Source organism: Phyllopteryx taeniolatus, chromosome 13 (assembly GCF_024500385.1).
Source record: "Phyllopteryx taeniolatus isolate TA_2022b chromosome 13, UOR_Ptae_1.2, whole genome shotgun sequence".
NCBI lineage: Eukaryota > Metazoa > Chordata > Actinopteri > Syngnathiformes > Syngnathidae > Phyllopteryx > Phyllopteryx taeniolatus.
Window position 1 is genome coordinate 17402028 of NC_084514.1, and position 22806 is coordinate 17424833.

General features: G+C 49.4%; 4 protein-coding genes and 1 long non-coding RNA gene across 41 annotated transcripts in view; 4 read left to right on the plus strand and 1 right to left on the minus strand.

The window, feature by feature from the left end:
• The window catches only part of kiaa0586 (KIAA0586 ortholog), a 26358-nt gene extending 23026 nt beyond the window's left edge, over positions 1 to 3332 (plus strand). For 6 of the 10 annotated variants that reach the window (XM_061794361.1, XM_061794362.1, XM_061794353.1 and 3 more), the window contains 3 exons: positions 28 to 109; positions 195 to 292; positions 3051 to 3332. In XM_061794361.1, coding sequence (XP_061650345.1) covers positions 28 to 109; positions 195 to 292; positions 3051 to 3179 — 309 coding nt within the window. In that variant the 3' untranslated portion in view covers positions 3180 to 3332. Of the gene's footprint in view, positions 1 to 27; positions 110 to 194; positions 438 to 1567; positions 1705 to 3050 lie in introns of those variants that run through there. The other 4 variants (XM_061794357.1, XM_061794359.1, XM_061794356.1 and 1 more) reach the window with 4 other exon arrangements.
• The window catches only part of LOC133487594 (uncharacterized), a 20240-nt gene extending 8688 nt beyond the window's left edge, over positions 1 to 11552 (minus strand). The window contains exon 1 of the long non-coding RNA XR_009791387.1: positions 11287 to 11552. This is a non-coding gene — a long non-coding RNA (uncharacterized LOC133487594). The remainder of the gene's footprint in view (positions 1 to 11286) is intronic.
• On the plus strand, positions 3387 to 8016 carry dact1 (dishevelled-binding antagonist of beta-catenin 1). 6 transcript variants are annotated; one of them, XM_061794390.1, is made up of 5 exons: positions 3550 to 4838; positions 5005 to 5060; positions 5132 to 5282; positions 5348 to 5455; positions 6567 to 8016. In XM_061794390.1, exons 3-5 carry the CDS (start codon positions 5234 to 5236, stop codon positions 7607 to 7609), a joined length of 1200 nt encoding a protein of 399 aa, XP_061650374.1. In that variant the 5' UTR covers positions 3550 to 4838; positions 5005 to 5060; positions 5132 to 5233; the 3' UTR covers positions 7610 to 8016. The 6 variants fall into 6 exon arrangements, with proteins under 6 accessions (XP_061650371.1, XP_061650374.1, XP_061650376.1 ...); XM_061794392.1 differs by having other exon boundaries at positions 3550 to 4585; positions 4695 to 5060; XM_061794393.1 differs by having other exon boundaries at positions 3554 to 3690; positions 4695 to 5060.
• lgals3b (lectin, galactoside binding soluble 3b) lies at positions 10614 to 15280 on the plus strand. 20 transcript variants are annotated; one of them, XM_061794410.1, is made up of 14 exons: positions 10614 to 10715; positions 11364 to 11400; positions 11581 to 11680; positions 11754 to 11789; positions 13591 to 13626; positions 13704 to 13739; positions 13817 to 13861; positions 13939 to 13983; positions 14061 to 14105; positions 14184 to 14237; positions 14316 to 14488; positions 14560 to 14648; positions 14774 to 14942; positions 15053 to 15280. In XM_061794410.1, the coding sequence occupies exons 2-14, from the start codon at positions 11392 to 11394 to the stop codon at positions 15200 to 15202; spliced, it is 987 nt and encodes a 328-aa protein (XP_061650394.1). In that variant the 5' UTR covers positions 10614 to 10715; positions 11364 to 11391; the 3' UTR covers positions 15203 to 15280. The 20 variants fall into 20 exon arrangements, with proteins under 20 accessions (XP_061650394.1, XP_061650393.1, XP_061650399.1 ...); XM_061794409.1 differs by lacking the exon at positions 10614 to 10715 and adding an exon at positions 10722 to 10884; XM_061794415.1 differs by lacking the exons at positions 10614 to 10715; positions 14184 to 14237 and adding an exon at positions 10722 to 10884.
• Positions 15281 to 15686: 406 nt separating this feature from the next.
• fbxo34 (F-box protein 34) lies at positions 15687 to 22806 on the plus strand. Of its 4 annotated transcripts, none has more exons than XM_061794395.1 (3): positions 15687 to 15887; positions 19090 to 21070; positions 21142 to 22806. In XM_061794395.1, exon 3 carries the CDS (start codon positions 21149 to 21151, stop codon positions 22538 to 22540), a length of 1392 nt encoding a protein of 463 aa, XP_061650379.1. In that variant the 5' UTR covers positions 15687 to 15887; positions 19090 to 21070; positions 21142 to 21148; the 3' UTR covers positions 22541 to 22806. The 4 variants fall into 4 exon arrangements, with proteins under 4 accessions (XP_061650379.1, XP_061650380.1, XP_061650381.1 ...); XM_061794396.1 differs by having other exon boundaries at positions 20956 to 21070; XM_061794397.1 differs by lacking the exon at positions 15687 to 15887 and having other exon boundaries at positions 16084 to 19246; positions 20956 to 21070.

Genomic DNA, 22806 nt, shown 5'->3' on the forward strand with positions numbered 1-22806 from the left:
GTGACCTCTCACCTTCTGTGTTTTTAGGGGCAGGAGGCGGAGCTAAGCATGGGGGAGGTGACACGCTCCGCCACGCCTCAACGGGACGGAAAAATCAATCACTCCGAAGGTGCGACGTCACGACAATGAGTACAGCAGCGACATCGTCTATGATGTCATAGCATTGAGAGAGCAATGATGTCATCGTTCAACAGACGCCCTTTTCGAGGCGACCAATGAGAGCTTCGACTATGACCTTACGCCGGTGCCCGGTCAGACGCCGACCTCCGACCTCCAAAGCGAACCCTCTCAGGTCACACGCACACATGAATACCCACAAACACACACTCACATGAGCACACGCACACACGCAACGACACAACAAGGCAATATTGTGTGTGAGTGTGTATGTGTGTTTTGACAGGCGTTCCCGTTGGGAGCTCGGAGCCCATCATCAGGTAGGAAACGCACTGCGGCGACGTTTTATTGTCGTCACAAGCACACGAACTCCTCTTATGTGTGATGTTTTATTTGCTGACACGTCGCACGTCTTTGTCCTCATGCGTCACCTCATCATACGACCACCAGAGGGCAGCGCGTCCGTACTCCGCACATACGTCATTTATAGTGTGCGTGTGTGTACGCCTGTTCCACCACGCTGCCTCCACTGAACACTTGCAGTGTCAGCACTTTGACAAACGTGCATGTTTACACTGTTTATGTGTGTGCGCGAGTACGCGTGCATGTTTGTGTGTGTGTTAGGGAGGCTCACAAGTGATGATTTGTAGTATGATTGTGGGTGTGTGTGCGCGTGTGTGTGTGTGTGTGTGCTGAACTCGTGCTAAGAAAGTGCACTCATTGATGAATGCTGCCCCCTGTTGGGCAGAGTACAGAGCTGTAGATAAACAGTACATACAGGTATGTGTCCAAAAATTTGAATATCGAGGGAAAGTAAATTTATTTCAAAAAGTTCACCACACAAAATGAAATACCAGCTAATTGAAAAGTAACTCCCTATTTTGAAGTACTTGTAATTTATTTCGGAACTATCATTTTTACAAGAAATGAACATGAGAAGAAAGTGTATTGCATGGAGTTTGATTTCAAATTGGGTATGGCCGCCACCAGTTTCTCAAGCCGCCTGGGAACCGCTTTAACTGATTTCACAAGGAACTCTTCTTGTATTCGCCCTTCAAGTCCTTCCAAAGTCGTTGCTTTGGTAGAATAGACTTGCTCCTTTAATCATGGAACATACACAAAGACGTTGAGAAAAATATTGAAACATATGAATAAATGATAAGTATTTTAAAATAGGGAGTTACTTTTCAATCACCCTGTATTTCAAGCCTTTATTTGTTTCTGGACTTTTGGGAGAATATCATATGGGCTGACAAGATGAAAGTTGAGCTTTCTGGAAGGTGTGTGTCTCGTTACATCTGGTGTAAATGGAGCACAGGATTTCAGAAAAAGAACATCAATCCAACAGTGCAACAGGGTGGTGACAGTGTGATGGTTTGGGGCTGCTTTTCTCCTTCAGGACCTGGACAACATGCTGTGATTGATGGAACCATGTATTCTGCTCTAACAGAAAATCCTGAACGAGAATGTTCAGCTGTCAGTTTGTGAACTCAAGCTGAAGCGCACTTGGGTTCTACAGCAGGATAACGATCCAAAAGAAGAACCGGTGACCGGGATGCGCAGGGTCCGAGAGGATTTGTCTTAGTTCTGGCAGCGTGCAAGTCCTCAAGGGTGGGTAGGGGGGTACGACAATCCTTTCGGCAGTTTTGATTGTCCGTTGCAGTCGGAGTTGGTCCTTTTTTGTAGCAGCACCAAACCAGACTGTGATGGAAGAACACAGGACCGATTCGATGGCCGCTGTGTAGAACCGCCTCAGCAGCTCCCGTGGCAGGCCGTGCGTCCTCAGAAGCCGCAGGAAGTACATCCTCTGCTGGGCCTTTTTGTGGATGGAGTCGATGTTGGTCGCCCACTTCAGGTCCTGAGAGACTGTAATTCCCAGGGACTCGAAGGTCTCGGCGGTTGACACAAGGCGGCTGGACAGCGTGAGGGGCAGCTGTAGCGAAGGATGCCTCCTGAAGTCCACGATCATCTCTACAGTCTTGAGGGTGTTCAGCTCCAGGTTGCGTCAGCCGCACCGCAGCTCCGGCCTGCTCCGCTTCCTGTCAATATGGAGACTCGTCACCGTCCTCGATGAGGCCGATGACAGCGGTGTCATCTGCAAACTTGAGGAGTTTGACAGCCGAGTGCGCTGAGGTGCAGTCGTTCGTGTAGAGTGAGAAGAGCAGCGGAGAGAGGACACAACCTTGGGGCGGTGGAGACTTCATGACCACAGATGTCAAGGCGACAAAGACTCATTGCTAGTTTTAGAAACTGCTTGATTTCAGTTGTTGCTCCTGAGGATGGCCCAAGCAGTTCTTAGGTTTAGGGGGCCAGTACTTTTACACACAGGGAATATTTTCTTTCCCTTAATAAATCAAAATTTAAAAACTGAATTTTAAGTGTATATAACATATTTAGTACTAGTTATATCGAATATATTTAGTGTGTGTGTGTGTGTGGTCATTTAAAGCGAGCATGACGCAGGTGGGAAATGTGTTCTGGTCCGATGAAACCAAGGCGGAACTTTTTGCCCTTAATTCCAAACGGCACATTTGGCATAATCACAATACGTCGTCACCAAAAGCGCGTACAGCTGCAACTGGCGCCTTTGTCAACGTGGACGGAATTACGAACACTTCCAAATAGTGTTTGCGCAAAACCTCCAGGCTTCTCTGCCAGAAGGCAGACAACCGCTAAACTTTATTTGGGTGAGTTGACGCACTTTGACGGGAGGCAGATGAACATGAATGATGAACAATTAACACGAGTTTGAATTCGGGCCTGACCGATTAATCGGCCAGTATTAATTAGTTTTGCACTTTGAAAAGCGAAACTGCAACTCAGACCACGGCAGCGGCGACCGTGACAACAGGCTGGCCACTGGATGGTTGCTGGGCTGCGTTCCCATGGCGACATAGCAACGATGACATTTTGTGTGCGTGTGTTTGTTTCAGACCAGCAGGAAGTCGGCAACCGGACCCCGGCACCGGCCCAATCTTCAGACGACTCCAGTGAGTTCTTCTGACTTCCTGTCGCCGTTGAAGATTGATGACGCTGAACTGGCAGGCTTTAGGACCTTGTAGGAACCCTCACCCCTCTGGGCAGGATTTGAGCTTCCGGAAGTGGACCTTCCACAATGAAATGTGGATTACCGACTCATTTATTGACATTATTGATTTTAATTTGTCACATTTGACTCTTTCGTGTCAATCGAAATAAAGCGTTGGTTGTGTCGAGTGGTTTTTCAAGGCCTTTTGTGACCAATGGCGCGGCGCTACTTTCTTGTGAAGGCTCAAACAGGAAGCGCTGCTTGGTTGTGATGCTGACCGGACGAGGCGTGCAGGGGGCGCGGGTTGGAACCCGCGTCCACGTGTCTTTTTCGAGCCCCTCTCGACCCCCTTCACGTTTTGTGTCAACATGCGGAACGCGGACGACGACGCCCCAAACCTGAGGGGACGTCTGCTGGCCGCGGAGTCGCGCATTGCGGAGCTGGACCAGCTGCGCAACCGGCAGGCGGTTCTGGTGCGCGCGGCGCTGCTGAGGTGCGACGAGAAGCTTCTGGGGGGCAACGTCCCCCTCGCCAGGAAGCAGCTGGTACGTGACGTCAGCACCAATGTGTGGACGGGACAGTCTGGCTGCCGACTCGTCCGGCCTGATGTTGACTTGGGGGGGGGTGGATTGACGACCACCCACCTTGGAAGGCACCACATGACTCCCCCTCCCCAACGATTTGTGTAGCGGGCATCACATAATGTTCGATCGGCAGCAGCCCAACGACCCTCCTCGGAGGATTTGGGCAATTCTAAACGATGACTTGATTATCGAGGCAGTCGTCGAATAATTTGATAATCGATTAGTTGTTATTCCATTGGGCACTACGTGCCCTACGATTGGCCGGCGACCAGTCCAGGATCGGCTCCGGCGCACCCGCGACCCGAATGAGGACAACCGACATAGAAAACGGTCGCATGGTGTTAAAAGCTGTGGGTCCCCCTCCCCCACGTCAGCATTTAGACACGTCCAACCGCTGGAATTAGACGGCGGTCATGTGACTATTTTGTTAGTGTTGCTTACATGAGTTTGGATAAGCATCGCAAATCTCTTCCAAGTGGGGGGGGGGGGGCATGATCGATCATGCTCGTGATACATTAGCGTAACGAGAGATCAGGTGTGATGCAGGAAATTATTGAATTTCACTGAATTGCTCTCTTTTGTCTATTGACTACAAATATGGTTTAAATTTTTTGGGGGGTGGGGGCGTCAATGACTTGGTCTCTATGGCCGTGCGAATAGCAGGGTTTACTGTAGCTTTGTTCATCTTTCTTTGCACAGTCAGTGGCGGCTGGTCGATAGAGGACGCCACTGCTGCTGAGTCACAGCAGTTGATAGGAAGTCGGCTCGCTTTGCGTCTGAAACTTGCCTTCTTTTACCATTGACAAGCGCGTCAATAACAGGCGTCAAATCCTGAGCAGCAGCCAATTTTTCAAATGTCAGTTAAGTGGTCCGCTGAACAAGTTTGGCAACAACAGTTACATTAATTGAAAAAATTGCAGTTAATGTTTTTTCTAAGTTTTACACTTTTCCAAAATCTTCCCCAGGGGCCCAATTGCACCCCCTGAATGGCCGGTCCTGGCCTGCGGGCTGTACATTTGACTTCCCTGCCTTAGAGGGCACAAACTGATGGCTGAAGGTTCAGCAGGATTTTCTGATAGACAACAGAGTTCATTGTTCCATTGATCACAGTAAGTCATCCAGGTCCTTAAGAAGTCAAGCAGCCCCACACCTTCACACTACCACCACCACGTTTGACGTCATGATGTCGTTTTTATCAGATGCTGTGCTTTTTTTTTTTTTTTTTTTACGCCGGGTGTGAACACCTTTAAATAAGTTCAATTTTTGTCTCGTCAGTCCACAGAATATTTTTGCAAAAGTCTTCAGGATCATCAGAATGGTTCTGGCCAAACGTGAGATAAGACAGAAAATGGATCAATAGATGGTTCCGGTAACAACACGTGTGTTTGCGTGTGCGTGTCAGCGGTGTTTGCATAGGAGGGACGCCGGCCTGGTCGGTCAGCTCCACGAGTTGGACCGTCAGATCAATGAGCTGCGACTGGACGGCGAGGAATCACGTGGCCAGATGGAGACGTCGCATGCCCAGCAAGAAGCAGACAGCCAGGCCAGTTCAGGTAGAAGCGGCGCACGTGTGAAGAAGGCGCGTTGACGCGTTACGCTGACAGGTTGTGCCTCTTAGGTTTCTACGAGCTGAGCGACGCCGCCTCGTCGTCCAATTCGTCCAACTCCATCTTGGGCGAGTGTTTCCGTTGGACGGCCGACCCGGACGGATTCCGCCCCGCCGATGGTACGCCGGTCTGAGCCTGACGCCGCCCCCTCTTCCTCTGATAAGCCAACGTTCAGCGATATAACACGTGCTCTGTGAAATCGTACTTCCGGGTGGCAAATAGTGGTGCGCGATCCAAACGACATGTTTTGTTGTGGTTTTCAGTCAGTCGGACGCAGACGGGGGAGGAGCGCAGGGGGCGTCAACTCTGGGTGGGCGTCCAAACCGTCCCCCGATGACGGACGTACTTTGGTGGGGAAACATTGACGTCAGAACGGCAAAAACGACAAATGTCTTCTGATGGGGAAACAAATCTGTCAACAGCCGCCACGCGAACCTCCCCGTCAGACGATGAGTAGGATGAAATCAGTTCCAATGGCAAGTTATGAAAGTGCACTTTGGAGAGCGGTGCATACATTTTCTTTGTCCACTTGAGGCCACCATCCACACGTACAACGCAAGCACACGCGTACTGGCCACGGCCTGCTTGAATGGCGTGAACGACAGCCCGAGCGGGCGATTTCCTGCCGTTCCTCACGCACGGTCCTGCAATCTCGTCAGCAGAAAAGAATCCAGAATTCATTGCGCTGATGTTTGAAACTAGTAGAAAATCAATCTCAAACGTTGCATTTGTTCATGTAGGAATTGTTATGAGTGTGTGCGTTAGCTATTCGTCGGGACAACGGTGGTATTTGTGAAGTTATTTCACAAAACTGAATGTGCGATATATCGGCAAGCAATTTGGCATATGCTCAGTAAGCCGTTCTTTTTTGGTTGTCGTTGCAAAGAGCCCAGTTGACCTTGTGCGAGTTAAGCTGGCACATTTCAACGAATGAGCCTACAAAGTTGACTGTATCAGACGTGCCCAGGTCGGCAATTGCACGACTCTAACCTTTGAAAAAATCCTCGATGCACTGAATCGGCAATAAATGAACCGCGATATAGCGAGGGAGAACTGGATTTCAATCAGAATGATTGCCGTTGCCGATCGGCTTTTGAGGGGCGTCGGCAGCACGCCGCCCTTTTCAGCGCAGGTCAGCGGCACTCACTCGCGTTCTGCCACCCGGAAATACTTTAGCGCCTGTTGTTTACAAATATGATGAAAACGTTCAATTCGGTCACATGTCTCCAGACGAGGCCGGCTGTTCCACGTGTGACTCCTCAAGTCCCAGTTCTGCCTTAAACTCCCCCTCCTCCCCGTCAAAGCCCCGCTGTAACGTTTTGGTCCCAAAAATGAGCGAGGCGGTCCGGCCCCCGGGTCCGGCGACCGTGGGGGCGCCCTGGAATCGGTCCCGAGTCTCTCTACAGGCGTTGATCGCAAGCAAGGAATCGGCCACACCCGCCACCTACCCTCCTATCGTACGACAGAGCTGCTCTTGGCCCGCCCACAGACACTCTGACAGCTACATCTCCCGTCTGCTTCGGCGCCGAGCGCCACCCGCTCGCGCCGTCTGCCCCGGGACCAACGCGGGCTGTGGCCCAGATTGGCAGGGCAGAGGTGACGGTACCCGGCGACACCCTTTGCCCGCAACACAGGTGTCCCACACGAAGCACGTCGACCTCTCCCAGGGCGGGATAAAGGTCCCTGGACCGAATGCAAAAATGGCCGCCACTCATAAGCGAACTCTGGAACCAGCCGCGCTCACAAGGTCCCACCCAAATCCAGACCAAACAGCACGGCGAGAGCAGAGTCAGCGGCGTCATCGCAAGCACGCCGCCCCCAAGAGCCGCCACTCGGACGGGGGCAGAATCAAGTCCCGAATGCGGGGACTGGAAGACACGGGCGCCGCCCCCCTGACAGCCTGCGGGAGAGCCAAACGACCACCCCGCGTGTCCACCCCGGATGTACATCGCCGTGGAAACTGCCACCGCCGTCACATCACCAGGTCCGAGCGGGACCGCCACCGCCCGTCACGAGCCGGCCGGGATGCGTTCGCGTGCACGAGAACGGTCGAACCTGCTCGCGAGCAGGTGACAGGAAGTGACCCGGAGTATTCTGCAGAGTGCTCATCCGGTCGGGCTGCTGCCGGCGTCACGGGAGAGCGCCGGTGCGACGAGGACGCCGCCCGGGGGCCCAGCTTACAGGCCTTCGTCAAGATCAAAGCCTCTCACCGGCTCAAGAGGAAGATCCTGCGCTTCCGTTCGGGCTCGCTCCGACTCATGACCACCGTGTAAGCGCCCGGCGTCCATCTTCGAAGCATCGCCCGAAGACGGCCGTCGGCTCGGGAAGCCCTTTGAGGGGCGGGTTCAGACATAGCCAATTGGATTGGCCGGACGAGTGCCTGTGAAGCACCGCCGTTAAGTCCAAACGTGAAAGGGAAAGTATCCGACGTGACGTTAGCATGTTAGCTTAGCACACGCCCACGACTGTTAAATGCATCCGGTCTCTGGAAATGTGCCTGAGCAAAAAAAAAAATCCCTCCCACTTCCTCTTCTCCGCTTAGCTTAGCTCATTAGCTTGGCAACCATCTTAACAACAGCGATGTCTGTGTTTATCGGGACAAATTTGCAGTTTTCAAAAAAACACTTCATCATCACATGTAAATTGTCCGGGAGTATTATTAAAGTCTTATCAAAAATCACCCCATCTAATGTCTCTAATTTAATTTAAAGAATAGCCAATCAGAGTAGTGACAGGAGACGTGACCGAATGGGCTGTCAATCATTTGTACATCGCGCACACGGTGGCTGGCGGGGACGGGCAGCTTTACGCAACTGGAAACTATTAACAGTTTCTTGGCTGGATGATTTAACTCCAGTTAACAACAAAACTTAAAAAGAAGGAATTGGACAGCTCTCTACTTCAAATCAAGGGTAAACGTATATAACGCGGACGACTACACGGCCGAGGTTGGAAAACCACCGTGAACGCCACGTCACCGTTGTCACCGAGCCATCAGGTAAGTTGATCGCCTCTCTTATATTTTTACTTGACTGTACAGTCCAAAAAATACTTTAAACCGGAAACATTTTGTGCAACGTTGCGCGCTCGCAGACGTCACCAGGGACGGCGCTACACCGGGGCTAGGGGTTGCTATAGCCTTAGCAGAAATTGCCATTTTGAGTAGCGCGCAGTGTCACGCATTACTGTATCCGATAAAGTAATCAGAGTACAGTTACGTCATCCAACCAATGATGGTTACTATTGTGTCAACAGTGATTGCTAGCAAGCAATCATTTGTAGCGGATGACTTGACTAGCGGCAACAGCAGCGTGTTACTGCCGTGTTAAGCGCTCAACGCTTAACGTGTGTGTTACCTCCAAGCGCCACACAGGTGCCTTCATGGACCCCCACACAATCAGGAAAGCACAGAACCCGAACAATATGGGTTCGGGTTGCTACAGTCTGTGTGTCTATCACTGCAGCGTCTCAACTATTACGATGTACAATGTTTTTTGTTGTGTTTTCGATTTTAAAGTCAGTGTTTTTAGTCAGCGTCGGCTCGACTTGTATGCTATCAAAAGAACATGCTGCCGAAGCATTGCTAAAATTAGAAACTGACGAACACAATAAGCTAAATTAGCAATTGATAAACATTGAAAAAATGCACCTTACTTGTATGTGTTTTTTCCTATTAAAGAGATATTTTGAATGCGTTTTTCAGGCTGGCAGAACACAACGCATTCACCCCGAATTAGCAGAAAACCTTCTCTGAACTCAGGCCACGAACGGGGAATATCTTGCTTCTCCAAATCTTTTGCGTCACGGCCGTTAATGCCCTCTCGTTCACATTCCTTCGTGTCGCTGCGGTCCCAGTTGTTTCGGGTACTTGACAATGGTGTGCTTGTTTCCATGTTTATGTACTTACTGTCTTCGGCACGTCGAGTCTGCGCTAAATCGCTCATTTCATCTGACTTCAACTCGACTAATATTTCAGTTATTGCTTCATGTTGTCATTCTGTAATCCGTGTGGCGTATATGATTACCGAGTCGTGGCTACGGTTAAGCTCGTGCTCTTTTTGTACTGTGGATAAGTGATATCCTTGCCACTTGGCAGCTGATGAACTACAAAAGTTACTTGTCATCGAACTTATTTTCCTTTTGAAATCAAGTAATCAGTAAAGTAACGAAGTGACTTTTCAAGGTAGCTGTGGCAACACTGGCGAGCGGAGGCCTTTTTCCATTTCCACTCGCGAGAGGTTATGGCGAGCTAACCTACAGTACGTTGTCGCAATGCATCGTTTTGCGATCGAGAAAAAAGAATGCAGGTGGAAAATGAAAATGAAAACCCCGACTGCCGCGGGGACAAAAAAGAAAAGGGGGATTTGAAAAATCAGCCAGGTCCCGAAACAAATGCACAACAGGACGTGGCGTCTTTTTGGTTTGCAGTAGCAAGATCGTGATGCGCCACGTCCTTTTACGCTCTTTAAGTGTGTTCACGCGCCCCATCTCCTATGTTAACAATTTAGCCAGAAATGATTCATCCAATAATCCATGATCAAATTCATCGACAACTATTTTCACAAACGATTAATCGTTTCTAATAATAATAATAATAATGCATTACATTTATATTGCGCTTTTCTAGGCACTCAAAGACGCGTTACAGTTTCATGCGTTATACGTTGACACCCTGCTGATGCTACACTACTTGTGTAGCCACAGCTGCCATGCAGGGCGTGGTCTGACGGAAGCGTGGCTGCCATTCTGCGCCTACGGACCCTCCGACCGCCACAATAGATTTCTGTACTCCTCCATGAAAGCAGACTGATTCATTATCTTTGCCTTTTTTCAAAATAAGACATTCACAGACATCTGCTTTTACTCATCAACATTTTTGACAATTTTATGACATTTTGCGGACCAAACCAGTATCTAAATCATAATTAATTCATTCTTGAAGTAATGTTCTGTTTTTGAAGAGAGGGATGGAAATGTAAACATTTTCTTATCTGATTCATCGATTAATAATAACCGACAGATCAATCGATTACGAAAATAATTGTTAGTTGCAGCCCTAAACATAATTATAACATTATTAACACTTTTAGCTAATGCCAGTCTGTGCTAACACGGCAGCTCTGCTTACCTTTGGGCTTTGACTGTTCTCCGACTTCGCACAGAATGAATACAAAAATGAAATGTTGATGTGATGACTTTTTTGAACACAGAAATGTTGCACGTGTGTGGATGGCATCGTGCGCGTGTGTTTGTTTTGCATGGGTGAGTCGTTTCTTTGTTGACATGGCAACAGCCCGTGGCAAGAATTTGTCACAGGGTGTGGCCCGAATTCGCGAACAGGGTGAGGCACGCAGACACGCACACAAACCAACTCGACAGGTAAGAAGAAGCTTTGCATTCTGGCGATTATTTGCTTTAACAAAGGAGAAACTAACAACTAACAATTCTTTGCCATAATGATGAAACATTGACGGAGGGAAAAAGATGGCAGGAGGTGCAACTTAATTTCCTCATTTTCGATGAGCTGCATCACAGGACATTTCATTAGGTACGCCTTCCACCTACTGCACTGATAGCTGTTCCTAATATTTTGTCCTGAAGGTGGTCAAAATATTAGAAACTGCTGTCACTTGTAAACATAATTGGTCACGGTTCAGGTGGCGTAGGTCAAAAAGTATCTGTCCGAGGCGTATGCGTGTATGAGACATGGTCACTATTGGCAGCTGTTCCGAATATTTTCACTACGCAACATGAGGAACAGCTGTCAATCATAATCATCGTGATTTTCAGTTCAGTCGGTGTACCTTATGAAGTGACCGTGAGAGGAGTGTGCATCTGTGTGTGTGTGTGTGTGAGCGAGAGCGATGACACCCATTATGTGTACGAGTGACAGCTGTTTCTAATATATTCAGAACAGTCATCAATTGTAAATGCAATGGGTTGCGCTTACCGTAGCTAACGAAGCGGCTGCGAGAGAGTTGACGTATTTTTGTGAGCCACTCAAACCATTTTGTATTCTTCTTTAAGTTAACCCTCGGCTGCTTCACCACAGAAGATGATGAATGTAAGTGGGCTACTTTCTTCCCAGTAAAGCGCAGTGTGTGTGTGTGTGTGTGTGCGTGTGTTAACGGAGAACATTCCAGAGGCCACACAACGCCCTCTGCGCGCATTGACGCTGCATTCGCAAACACCCGGCGAAGGTGTGCGTTGCGCTGACTTTTTGTTGTGGTGGCTTGTCTGTCAGCTCTCCGACGCCGTTGACGGTTGGCCCTCCCCCGGGGGCGGCAACCAATCAACAGAAGGCGGCGCTTGGCCACAACAGCCCAACCAGCCTCCGGGGCCAGGTAAGTTTTGAGTTAGGGGACATTTTGACCCTCATGCATGATGACTTTTTAAGCAGTTTCACGCTGTCGCCAGGTGCGCCCAACCAGCCCAACCGGCCCCCGTGGCCTGGTAAGTTTTGGGGAGTTTTAGGCCCGATACACACATCAGGATTTTTAAAATCTTAAAAGACTGTTGACCGATATCTATTACAGAGCCCACACATGAAGATTCAAAACAAATAATAAATCAGGCATTTAACAGTTTTGGTTGTTCTGTGTGTAGAGTGTTTTGATAATATCAAACCCTGCACATAAAAGAGAGTGGCAGGGAGAGGGTGCCCATCCAGGTGCCCCTGGAGTGGCAGGGGGCACCATCCAGGGCATCTACCCACAGGGGGTCATCCAACCGCACTGACCCATCAAAAGAGTTGGAATTGACTTTAATAAAGACTTTAAGATCAATTGTGTCAGGTCACTTCAGCGCTAGGATACAGAGCGGTCAAGAGGGTGAGGCCTTGAAGAGCAGGAATTTGTCTTGTGGCAAAGTCACGTAATGCTCCGTAATCCACAGATAGCAAATCAGGAATGCTCACACTTCATTGTTGTTTTAATTCCAAATTCACAGAGGACGACGGGGGAACATACGTCGTTATCTTTGTAACAGAATCCCCAAAAGCCAGGGGGACCAGGAAACAAACTACCAGAACCCGAGGTCAGAAGCAGAAGGCTTGTCGAATAAGAACAGGCAAACTTGATCTGGGAGAGCTCGTGGTCACGGGCAGAAAGCGGAGTGGATTCACAGGGTAGCGTTGTCGCGTCTCGAATGGGCATCAGGGGCAAAGCGTCTGAGTGGTGCGGGTCCTACGTGGAAGAAAGGACCTTCTGTGCAGCTTCGGCGACTCGGTTTCCTCCTCAGCTCCCCTCACGTGTGGAGTCCCACAGGGCTCAGTCCTCGGTCCCCTTTTCTTTTCCCTTTATTTGGTTCCACTTGGCTCCTTCATCAGGAAACATGGAAAGTCCTTCCACTTTTATGCAATGACACCCAAATCTATGTGCCTCTAAAAAAAGAGAAATTGATGTTGTCTCACCCCATTGCTTAACTGTCTCCGTGATATAAAGGCCTGGCTGGCTTTAAATTTTTTAAGTTGTACTGACAATAAGACAGAGGTGATTGTTTTTGTTGGCACCGCTAGGAACGTCCCAGTGGATCTTGGCTCTTTGGGCAGCCTGACCAAGCCAACCATCTGTAATCTGGGCGTCAAGATCGATGCTGACCTGAATTTCGACCGCCAGATCAAGGGAGTAGTCAAGTCCAGCTGTCTAAGATCAAGCGCATCCTCTCAAGGCAGCGTTTTGAAACAGTAGTCCATGCCGGTGCACTTCGGGACTCGTTTTAAAATTCTTCAAATATAAAATAAAGTGCTTCGCAAATAAAGATGGATTGGATGTATGACTTTCAAACACTCTGGTGTCATCACCATAGCTTTAAATAGGGGGTGTAGCTGACTGGCTGACAGATTGTGATTGGCTGTCAATGGCGATGTTACAAAAGACTTTCTTTGGAAAATATTTCTTGGCGTCTGGTGAACCCAATTAATTATATGAAAGATGACACCGGGTAGGACGTTGGTTTTTATTTACCGCCGCTTCCTTGTTTGTCAATCAGGTCGCTTCTTGAAAATTAATTGACACCTTTAATATTTAAGTTTGTAGGCACCAAACCGTTTCGGACCCTATAATCGGGACGAATCCACTCTTAACGCACCTCAGACCTAAGGTTAATCTTGTAAATCATGACTAATATGGCGCTTGGCATCCTTGGTTGGGAAGGGGCAAAAGAACAGCCCGATTGTCTTTATGTGTGTATCGGGCCCTAGGGAAGTATTGTGACCCTCACGATGAGTCTTTAAGCAGTTTCACGTTTTTGCCAGGTGCGCCCAACCAGCCCAACCAGCCCATGTGGCCCGGTAAGTTTTGGTGTGTTGACGGGGGAAGTATTGTGACTGTCATGACAAGTCTTTAAGCAGTTTCACATTGTCGCCAGGTGCGCCTAGCCAGCCTAACCAGCCCACGTGGCCTGGTAAGTTTTGGTGTGTTGACGGGGGAAGTATTGTGACCGTCATGACAAGTCTTTAAGCAGTTTCACGTTTTCGCCAGGTGCGCCTAGCCAGCCTAACCAGCCCAACCAGCCCATGTGGCCTGGTAAGTTTTGGTGTGTTGACGGGGGAAGTATTGTGACCGTCATGACAACTCTTTAAGCAGTTTCACGTTTTCGCCAGGTGCGCCTAGCCAGCCTAACCAGCCCAACCAGCCCACATGGCCCGGTAAGTTTTGGTGTGTTGACGGGGGAAGTATTGTGACCCTCACCATGAGTCTTTAAGCAGTTTCACGTTGTCGCCAGGTGCGCCTAACCAGCCTAACCAGCCCAACCAGCCCACATGGCCCGGTAAGTTTTGGTGTGTTGACCGGGGGAAGTATTGTGACCCTCACCATGAGTCTTTAAGCAGTTTCACGTGTTCGCCAGGCGCGCCTAACCAGCCTAACCAGCCCAACCAGCCCAACCAGCCCACATGGCCCGGTAAGTTTTGGTGTGTTGACCGGGGGAAGTATTGTGACCCTCACAATGAGTCTGTAACCAGTCTCACGACGTCGCCAGGGGCGCCCACCAACCCCACCTGGAACGGACAACAGGTCGCAGGCGGGGAGGGCGGCAGAGGTGGAGGCACTGGTGTGGGTGGAGCCCTGTGGCCGGCCCCCTCCCCCTCCAAAGGGTCCGGGGACTGGCCTGCTCCATCACCCGGAACAGGAGCCAACACTTCAGTTTCTCTGGTAGCGCCACACGCACGCACACAAACACCAAGTCAACCGTGTCGATCAAACGGTGAATGTTTGCGTTGCAGTCGGTGCCGTTCAGCCAAAAGATTCCCGGCGGCTTGAGAACGGGGAACATTATCAACATCAAAGGAAACATCAAACCCAATGCTAACAAGTCAGTTGAAACGTCACCACGACGATCATAAAAACGGCGATAAGGAGCATACCAATGAAAATGATGATGAAGATAACAATAACGATGATAACGTGACGCCGACGACGATTGTGGGATGCGTTCAGGGTGACGGTGGACCTGTGCAGCGCTCACGATCTGGCGTTCCACTTCAACCCTCGCTTCAACGAGAACGGCAAGAAGGTGATCGTGCGGAACAGCAAAATCGGCGGTCGCTGGGGCAACGAGGAGAGGAGCCTGCCGCGCTTCCCCTTCGTGGCCGGACAGCCGTTCGAGGTGCGCCGCCGTGATGAGGATGAGGATGAGGATGACGACCCTAACAGGAAACTGTCTGTGCGTGTTTGTGTGTTTATGTGCGTGTCTGTTTCTTTGTGTGCGTGTTTCAGCTGCGGATCGAGTGCGCCTCCAACATGTTCAAGGTGTTCGTTCAAGGCTCGCACCTGCTGGACTTCCATCACCGCTTGACGAACGTGAGCCAGATCCAAAAGTTGGCTATCTCCAACGACGTCACGCTCTCAGACGTCAGGATCCAGTGACCTCTGACCTCGCCACCTCTGAAATCAGAACATCAGCGCCTCCTCGAGTCGAAATAATAAAGTCAACCTTTGACCCCATTACACCGCTTCTTTGCTTGTTGTTTGTCACGAAAAATCAAGAGAAGGGCACAAGGAAGAAGGAAAGGACAGAAAGGACGTACTGTACCCGGAATTTGTTGACCTATTTCCTCAGCTGGGCCAGCTGACGCGTTCAATGACAGTCGGAGATTGTAGCGTCCCTGAAGGAAGCTCGTTATCTCCTTTCAATCTTTTTTCTCGTGCGTTTCAATCAGAACGACGTTCTGGATGAACCTATCACGTGGCACCATTGAAAAAGCCTTATTTACATAGAAAAATAAGCAACTGGAATAATAAAGTGTGTGGTTTATGGCGTAGGTTCCACAAGGGGGCGCTGCCTGCAATGACTTCAACTTCACATGAACCTTGATTGAGCTGCTGGCTTTGGCAGCGGTAGCATCACCTTGCACATAGGCGATCTTTGATTATTCGATGACGTCACGACGCGGAAAAAAAAAAGTGTCACTGAGTTGCGCATCTTCGCACTTAAACACATTGAAAGCCTTTTACAGACTTCTCAAGATGACGTCAGGGCACCGAAGTGCGCGCCTTGGAGGTTAGTCTCGCTGTCATCGCTGTTTTTGGTGAGCAGTCAAACTCGGATCAGGTGAGTTGGCCCCCTCCCATATTAGCTTGTGATGCTAACTAACAGGCTAGCAAAGCTTGCGCAGATTTCTCGACTCCCAACTCCTCTTTTATTTTTCTCCCTCCCTCTCTCTCTCTCTCTCTCTCTTTGTTGTCTTTCACGTCGTCGACCTTTGCCTTTCTCTTCGCCACCGATTGTTTCCAAATGCGACACTTAGCCGCGGATGCTACTCTGTTAGCCAGGTATCTAATGGTAATTAGCACCTGAGCTAGCACATCCCGGAAGTGTTTTTGAACGTTTTGACCATTTTGTGTGTACGGACACGATGCTACGAGCGTCACTTCCTCGGGCAGTGCACGCAGCTAAGTGCTACATGCTAACGGGGAGCTAGCTAGCCTCTTGTTTTTGTGCTTGTTTCTTGTGTTCATGTCTGTAAGAAATGAGGGTCGAAGGGAGAAAATTAGTGATGCACCGAAATTAGAATTCTTGGCCAAAACTGACAATGAAACAAAAAAACAAGGCCGAAGTCACAAGAAATGATTAGTAGAATTGCATTTATGACTGTGACTGCAGAGCTGCCAACCAAGAGAAATTTTCACTTCCAGAACAATTTGTCTGAATTTCTATATTTTTAAAAATTATGTCCAGAAAATTACCACGGGACAATTATTACAGTATATTATTTAATAGGATACAAAAAAATCAATGCTCAACATAATCATTACTCTATAATCCTAATAGTTAATAAATGATGGCTTCAGTTTGCTATTTGAAATGTTAGAGTGCAAAGATTTCCACCATTTTCTCGATACCTCTGGACGGCCATAACTGCCATTTTGAGGTTGTTCTATTATAGCATTTTAATCGATGAGTCACAATGTCGAGCGGTCGGGCGAGGCGATGTTCGGCTGTGACGCAACAAATGGCAAACCTTCCGTTCTTTCGTTCTTGGCACACACGTTCGGTTTATTGCAGCATATTTTTATTTTGTGGCAGCTGGTTATAATAATGGTGTGGGCTGCGATAAGAGTTACTTCAGGCTTCCACGCAATAAACAAAACGTCGCGAATCAACAGGTGGGGAAGCTGCACATCTCGTACAAGGCTGCCTAGCAGAAGGGGAGTTTACACGGAGTCGTGTATTCCGATCCAAATCGGTTCAGAAGACCGAACCGAATGAAAATGCTCCATAGAAACACCTCAATCGGAATAAACAGGCCGAGTACCAATGGAATTTAATTCGGTTTCACAGAGGTGGAATGTTCCCTTTGCCAAACCCATCCGAAGTCCATTTTGGTCCTGTCAACTGTGAATGGGAATGGTGTCGGGCCAGTGTTTGACCTAGATTGAAAATTGACTTGTGGTGGTGGGCAGGGTGGCGCCGTGGTGTTTGATGAGCGCACATACAATACAATAATAACTCGGGTGTGGAAATCGGTCCGCTGTAAGCAAAAAAACCAGTATGGGATCGGACTGGATCGAAATTCTTCGATTTGACCGCTCTTGTAGTGTACAAGCGGTGCATTCCACGCGCCGCTCCAGGTGGTCACGACAACAGCTTGCTAAGACGCTAACATAGTAGCAAGCAGGAAGAACAAATGTTGCTTGCTTTAAGTTGAAGTTCACTGTAAAACTAAACACACATACCAAAAGAATTAGGCCTATTATCCATCCATTCATCCATTTTACATACTGCTTCTCCTCATGAGGTTGCTGTCGCCTATCCCATCTGACTCTGGGTGAGAGGCAGGGTACACCCTGAACTGGTCGCCAGTTACGACCAGTTAAATGTTCAAATACATCACAGACTATGTTTCTCTCTTTGTTTTTGTTCACAAAAATTGCTATCTTAAAGCTGACACAGTGAAACGAGAAACACCATTGACAAGCTAACAAAGATTAACATTGAACTTGCGGCACTTGTATTTCTCAAAATAATGAATATTAGTACACAAACGCTGTATGAACACATACAAACAGGCTATAACAATACCCTTTGGCATATATTCTTCAAATTATGTGGAAAAACGAGTTCTATTAACAATATTGGATCGTGACTTCTACTTTCTTTGTTACTGCAAGTGTGTATCTCATTGTGTGTGTTCACCACACTGCCCCTCAGAGGCCAAGACGTGCACAGCAGGAACAGCCGTTGTCAATAAAACTAAACCAGTTGGGGAAAAAAAAAATATATATATATAAAACTAGATCGTGACAGCCCTAAACACAGTGCATGTTTTTTTTTACATTAGTAATTCATTTTGTACATGATGTTACTCATTTTCACTCAAGTTAATTGCTTTAAAAAGAATGTGCTCAAATTATACTTTAATGTAATTATATCAGCAGCGTAAAACAACATCATCATCATCATCAATAATATCGTGTATCATGATAGTTTCTGGGAAAATATATCATCCTAAAAATGTGTTGTAGTGAATGGCCAAGGCCCATCAGATTGACAGGAGAAAATACTGGATGATAAACTGAAAATAACACTTGACAACTTCTTCGAGAAGAAGGTTCAATTAATGGCTGTTAAGTTAAGAAAGTCCTAACCAATGCTATGTTACGGGGCACTTTTCAGTAAATTACCCAACTTGTGGAATTATACTTCAAAATATTTTGACCAGAAAATTTGTTCATCATTAACCAGTCAATATTGCCTTAAAAGACAGGTAGCTATCTTTTTTTTCTTCTGCAAAACTGCAGTGTCGAATGCGATGCGGTCGAAAAATAGAGCGCGCCTAACTTTTGTGCTGGTGCACCCAAGAAAAAAAATTGGGTGCAGCAGTGCAACCAATGCAAGAAGTTAGTCTAGAGCCCTGATTGGCCGGGATTATGCCCTGCACAGTAAAAGTTTATGAATACCATTAGCAGTTACAGTTTAAACCAAAATTGGTGGTAGAGAGAGAACCCCGCAGTGGTTACAGAAATGACTTGAATCTGACAAAAATAATAAATACAAATCTACCAATGAAAAGCCGACATTGCTTTTGAATTGCGCTTCCCCTCGAAAAGATTGAAAAGGATCTGACCATAGGGACATGTTCAAACAAGGCCGGGCTTGAGATTGCGACCCAAGTGTTCGCATACGCGACCCTTTTTTTCAGCGTGCGCGAGTAAAAATTTCCTGCGTGAGTGCATGTTTTAATGCTCCTTCAACACAGTGTCACGATATTTGACATAGTGGTTGAAAGTCGCCATCTCTTTCACTGCTTTAGTCAATCTCCTCCACCCGCACGTGCTCCTTTCTGAAGAAAGAGCGCCTCGTTGTTATGAACCGCCGACGGGCGCGCGCGTTCAGCCCCCTCGCCACGGCCAGAGGGAGCCCCGCGTGCCGGAGCGGTGGTGCTGTTGACGAGGGCGCAGATAGCACTGGTAACCACTCAGATTCATAATGACATGACATGGATCCGTCCTCTCCAACAACACAAACAAAGTAACCATTGACGCAGCCATATGTAACCTTACTTCTACTTAGCTAGATAAGTCCTGCGTACAGTCATGCTCACCATTCTTGGCACCCTTGAAGTTTAAGTACTAAATGTGGAATATCTCCTGAAGGAAATGAATCGAGTTAGAGAGAACTTGTTTGATACAAAAGAGCAAATGATAAACCACATTTTCCGGACAGATGAAACAAAAGTAGAGCTTTTTGGCAATGCACGCAAACAGAATGTTTACAGGTGGCGCAATGAAGACTTTATGGAAAAGAACACGCTGCCAACAATCCAGCATGGTGGAGGATCCAAAAGGCTGTGGGGCTGCTTTTCTGCATCTGGTACTGGAAGGCTTGACTGTCATCACAGGTGTCATGAAATCAGAAAATGATCAACGCACTTTAGAGCAAAATGTCTTACCCAGTGTAAGAGAATACAGTTTGAGGCGAAGATCTCTGGTCCTCCAGCATGGCAAAGACCCAAAAGGACAAAAACGGGCTGTTTTCAAATGGCCAGCAATGAGTCCTGATCTCAAACCAAATTGAAAATCTTTGGGGGGAGCCGAAATCTGCCATTGGGGAAAAGAACTTTGCTACTACTACCTTTAAACGTGTCGGCCCCTGTTCTCATGTGACGTAGCAGCGACATCCTAATTCATGTTCAGTTTCCGCTTCCGGTCCTGTCTGGCTGTGTAGCTTAGCAATTAGCATGGCGTCTCTGTCTTTCTCCTGTTAATGACTCCTTGTCCTCCCTTGGTGCTCCCGATACTTGTCACAAGTGTAGCTTATTCTCTGCCATGGAGGTGATGATTAGGGACTTATGCTGGGTTGACAACAGGCACCTAGCAAACATTCCCCTCTGCGTCGTGTTAAGCCGCGCGGCGCAAAATAGCGTGCAACATGTATTCCCGGATACTAACAGCAGAAAGTGAGGTTGGGCCACTGTTCAATGTGGACCCGACGGTTTTTGTTTTTCAATATAGTGTACACGACCGCACGCTGGCCACGGTTTTTGCTTGTGTTATGACAACATCCTGTTTCGACCGTTTTATTTCAGTGACAATAAAGTTTCGGTCCGAAACCGAAATGCACGTTTGGACCACTTTTGGCGCAAAAATGTCTGTGGCTGAAAATTTTGATGCATCACGAGAGAAAATGAAGAAAGGAATGAGGGAAAGAAGTAACGTTTGAAGCTAGGATGGAAGGAAATATGGTGGGGGTTGGGGGGGGCGAGTGAATGAAGGATAGAACAAGGGGGGAAAGCAAGGAAAGAGGAAGATGCGGAAGGAAGGAAAGTAGGGAGCAGGCAAGGAAGGAAAGGAGGAGCAACGGAGTGAAGAAAATATGGGCGGAAGAGACTGGAGAAAGGAAGAGGGGAATGAAGGGAAAGGAAGAGAGGAAAGATATAAACGGGAAGGGAAGGAAGGAAATAAAAACAAAGGAAAGAGGGAAGAAAAATCGTAAGAAAGGAAGGAAATGAGGATCCCAAGAGAAAGAAAGGAGGAAAGAATGTCTGAACTTTCCCCGAAGCTCACATTGCAAAGCATGTGATGCTGACATCCAATAATAATCACAGCTCCCTAGCAGCGTGTCACTTGCGGCTGATTGCCAAATCGTGAGTGTACTTCTCGAACTTTGAACCCTGCAGGTCGCCTCCTGCTGGCGAGGCCTCTCGCGCTCCACCGGTGAAACATGTGACGAGCTATCAATCGCACCGGGCCACACCTCCCTGCACCATCAGCCAATCAGAGCGCCATCTGGAGGTAAAGCCAGCCTCTTTGTCGTCAGTCGCCATAGTGACTTTTTCAAGTTGACGTCCACTTCCTGTCTTCAGGGCCGCCATGCACGTGAAACTGCTGCGCTCTGAGCTGCGCGTGGACGTGTCAGGGTTTCACGCGGCGGGGGCGGCGCCCGAGTACATCAAAGGCAGACGCCGCCCCCTCGGCGTCATCGCCGCCAACACGCTGCGGACGCCGCCCTGTCCACCGCCTTTGTGTTGTCTGGCCAAGGATACCACCGCCCTGCCGGACATGTGGGCCATCATCAAGCCGGGGCACGTCCGCGAGAAGATCGCCATCTTCGCTCCGGAGTCTAGGCAAACGGGTTCCTCTATGGGCGACCCCCCTACCGTAAACCACGCCCCCTCGTTGCGGGCCGGGAAGGTGAAGGGTAGCTGGGGGCAAAGTGGCGACGCCAAGCGCCGGAAGAGGTCTGCGGGCAAACAAAACCTCCAGCGGGACCCGGGTACGCTGCCTGGACACAGACTGCCCCCCTGCGCCTCCACCCAGACTCCAGCAGTTGGTGAGATGGAGGGGGCAGAGCAGAAGGTGTCGGTGGGCGCCATTGTGGCGTTCCTGGAGGAGTGCCGCGCCAGCCAACATCACGCCAAGCTCGCTATCGCCAGAACGCCGTCTCTGGAGGAGCCAGAGAGCGTGCGGGTGTCGGATGTGGTCGCCAAGCTCGAGTTTCTGCAGCGACGGAGCGAGGGGGGCGCTCCTACAAACTTGAGGAGGTCGGCGGGGCGCGTCCTGCTCGCCGCCAGTCCCGCCTTGACCCCGCTGCCACCGCCATCACGTCTACCTTCCGCTCGAGATGGCGGCCCAACGCCAATCGGATGGTCCCGGTCGCCCCCCTCATGTGGCACCGCAGCTCCCGAGACGCCGCCCTCGCTTGACGAAACGGAGCCTCGCCCTGGCTTGTTGTTTCTGTCTGCACCGTCGCTGCCTCCGCCCGCCATCCGATCAGACGAGTCGTCCAAGGTGTCTGATGACTTCCTGGAGCAGAAGCGGCAGTTGCACGAGCTCCTGAAGCCGCCGCCCAATCTCGCCGCCCCGCTGCTTGCCACGTTACCCCAGGACGTGCTGGTGTGCGTCTTCGCGCTGCTGCCCACCTGCACCCTGGCGGCCCTCAAGTGCACGTGTCGCTATTTCAAGTTCATCATCGAGGACTACGGCGTCCGACCCGCCGACTCTCTGTGGGTGTCGGAGCCCCGTTACCGCGACGACCCCTGCAAGCGGTGCAAGCGGCGCTACGCCCGCGGCGACGTTTCCCTGTGCCGTTGGCACCGCAAGCCGTACTGCCAGCCGCTACCCTACGGCCCCGGGTTCTGGATGTGCTGCCACAGCCCGTGCAGGGACGCCCCCGGGTGCAACGTGGGTCTCCACGACAACCGCTGGGTACCAGCCTTCGACAGCATCAGCGTCCCCGTCTGCCGCAGGGATGCCGATGACTGAGCTGCACGTGAAAAAATCGTTTTAACTTTTTGGGAACTTGCTGATGGTCGCCCCCCCCCTCCAACGCCCTCCCTTGGCCGCCACCCGTTGTTTCTTGGCTGAGGAAGGAGTCCCGGACAGGACTCTTCTCCACCGGGTGGCGCCCGGACCGGTGGGTCCCGTCCCGGCTAGGGAGCGTCGGGGTGTGTACATTGTAAATAAATAAGAGATTTTAGACAACAACAACAACAAAAAAGAGTTTGCTTTAAATAAAGAGCTTTTCTTCA

Bases quoted from the DNA above. Each gene is read 5' to 3' on its own strand.
- fbxo34 (XM_061794395.1), top strand. From the start codon at position 21,149: ATGCACGTGAAACTGCTGCGCTCTGAGCTGCGCGTGGACGTGTCAGGG.
- dact1 (XM_061794387.1), top strand. From the start codon at position 3,514: ATGCGGAACGCGGACGACGACGCCCCAAACCTGAGGGGACGTCTGCTG. The intron at 3,691-5,131 runs GTACGTGACGTC...TGTGCGTGTCAG, and splicing joins CCCTCGCCAGGAAGCAGCTG to CGGTGTTTGCATAGGAGGGA. The intron at 5,456-6,566 runs GTACGCCGGTCT...ACATGTCTCCAG, and splicing joins CGGATTCCGCCCCGCCGATG to ACGAGGCCGGCTGTTCCACG.
- lgals3b (XM_061794410.1), top strand. The intron at 11,790-13,590 runs GTAAGTTTTGGG...CGTTTTTGCCAG, and splicing joins CAACCGGCCCCCGTGGCCTG to GTGCGCCCAACCAGCCCAAC. The intron at 14,649-14,773 runs GTCAGTTGAAAC...GGATGCGTTCAG, and splicing joins ATCAAACCCAATGCTAACAA to GGTGACGGTGGACCTGTGCA.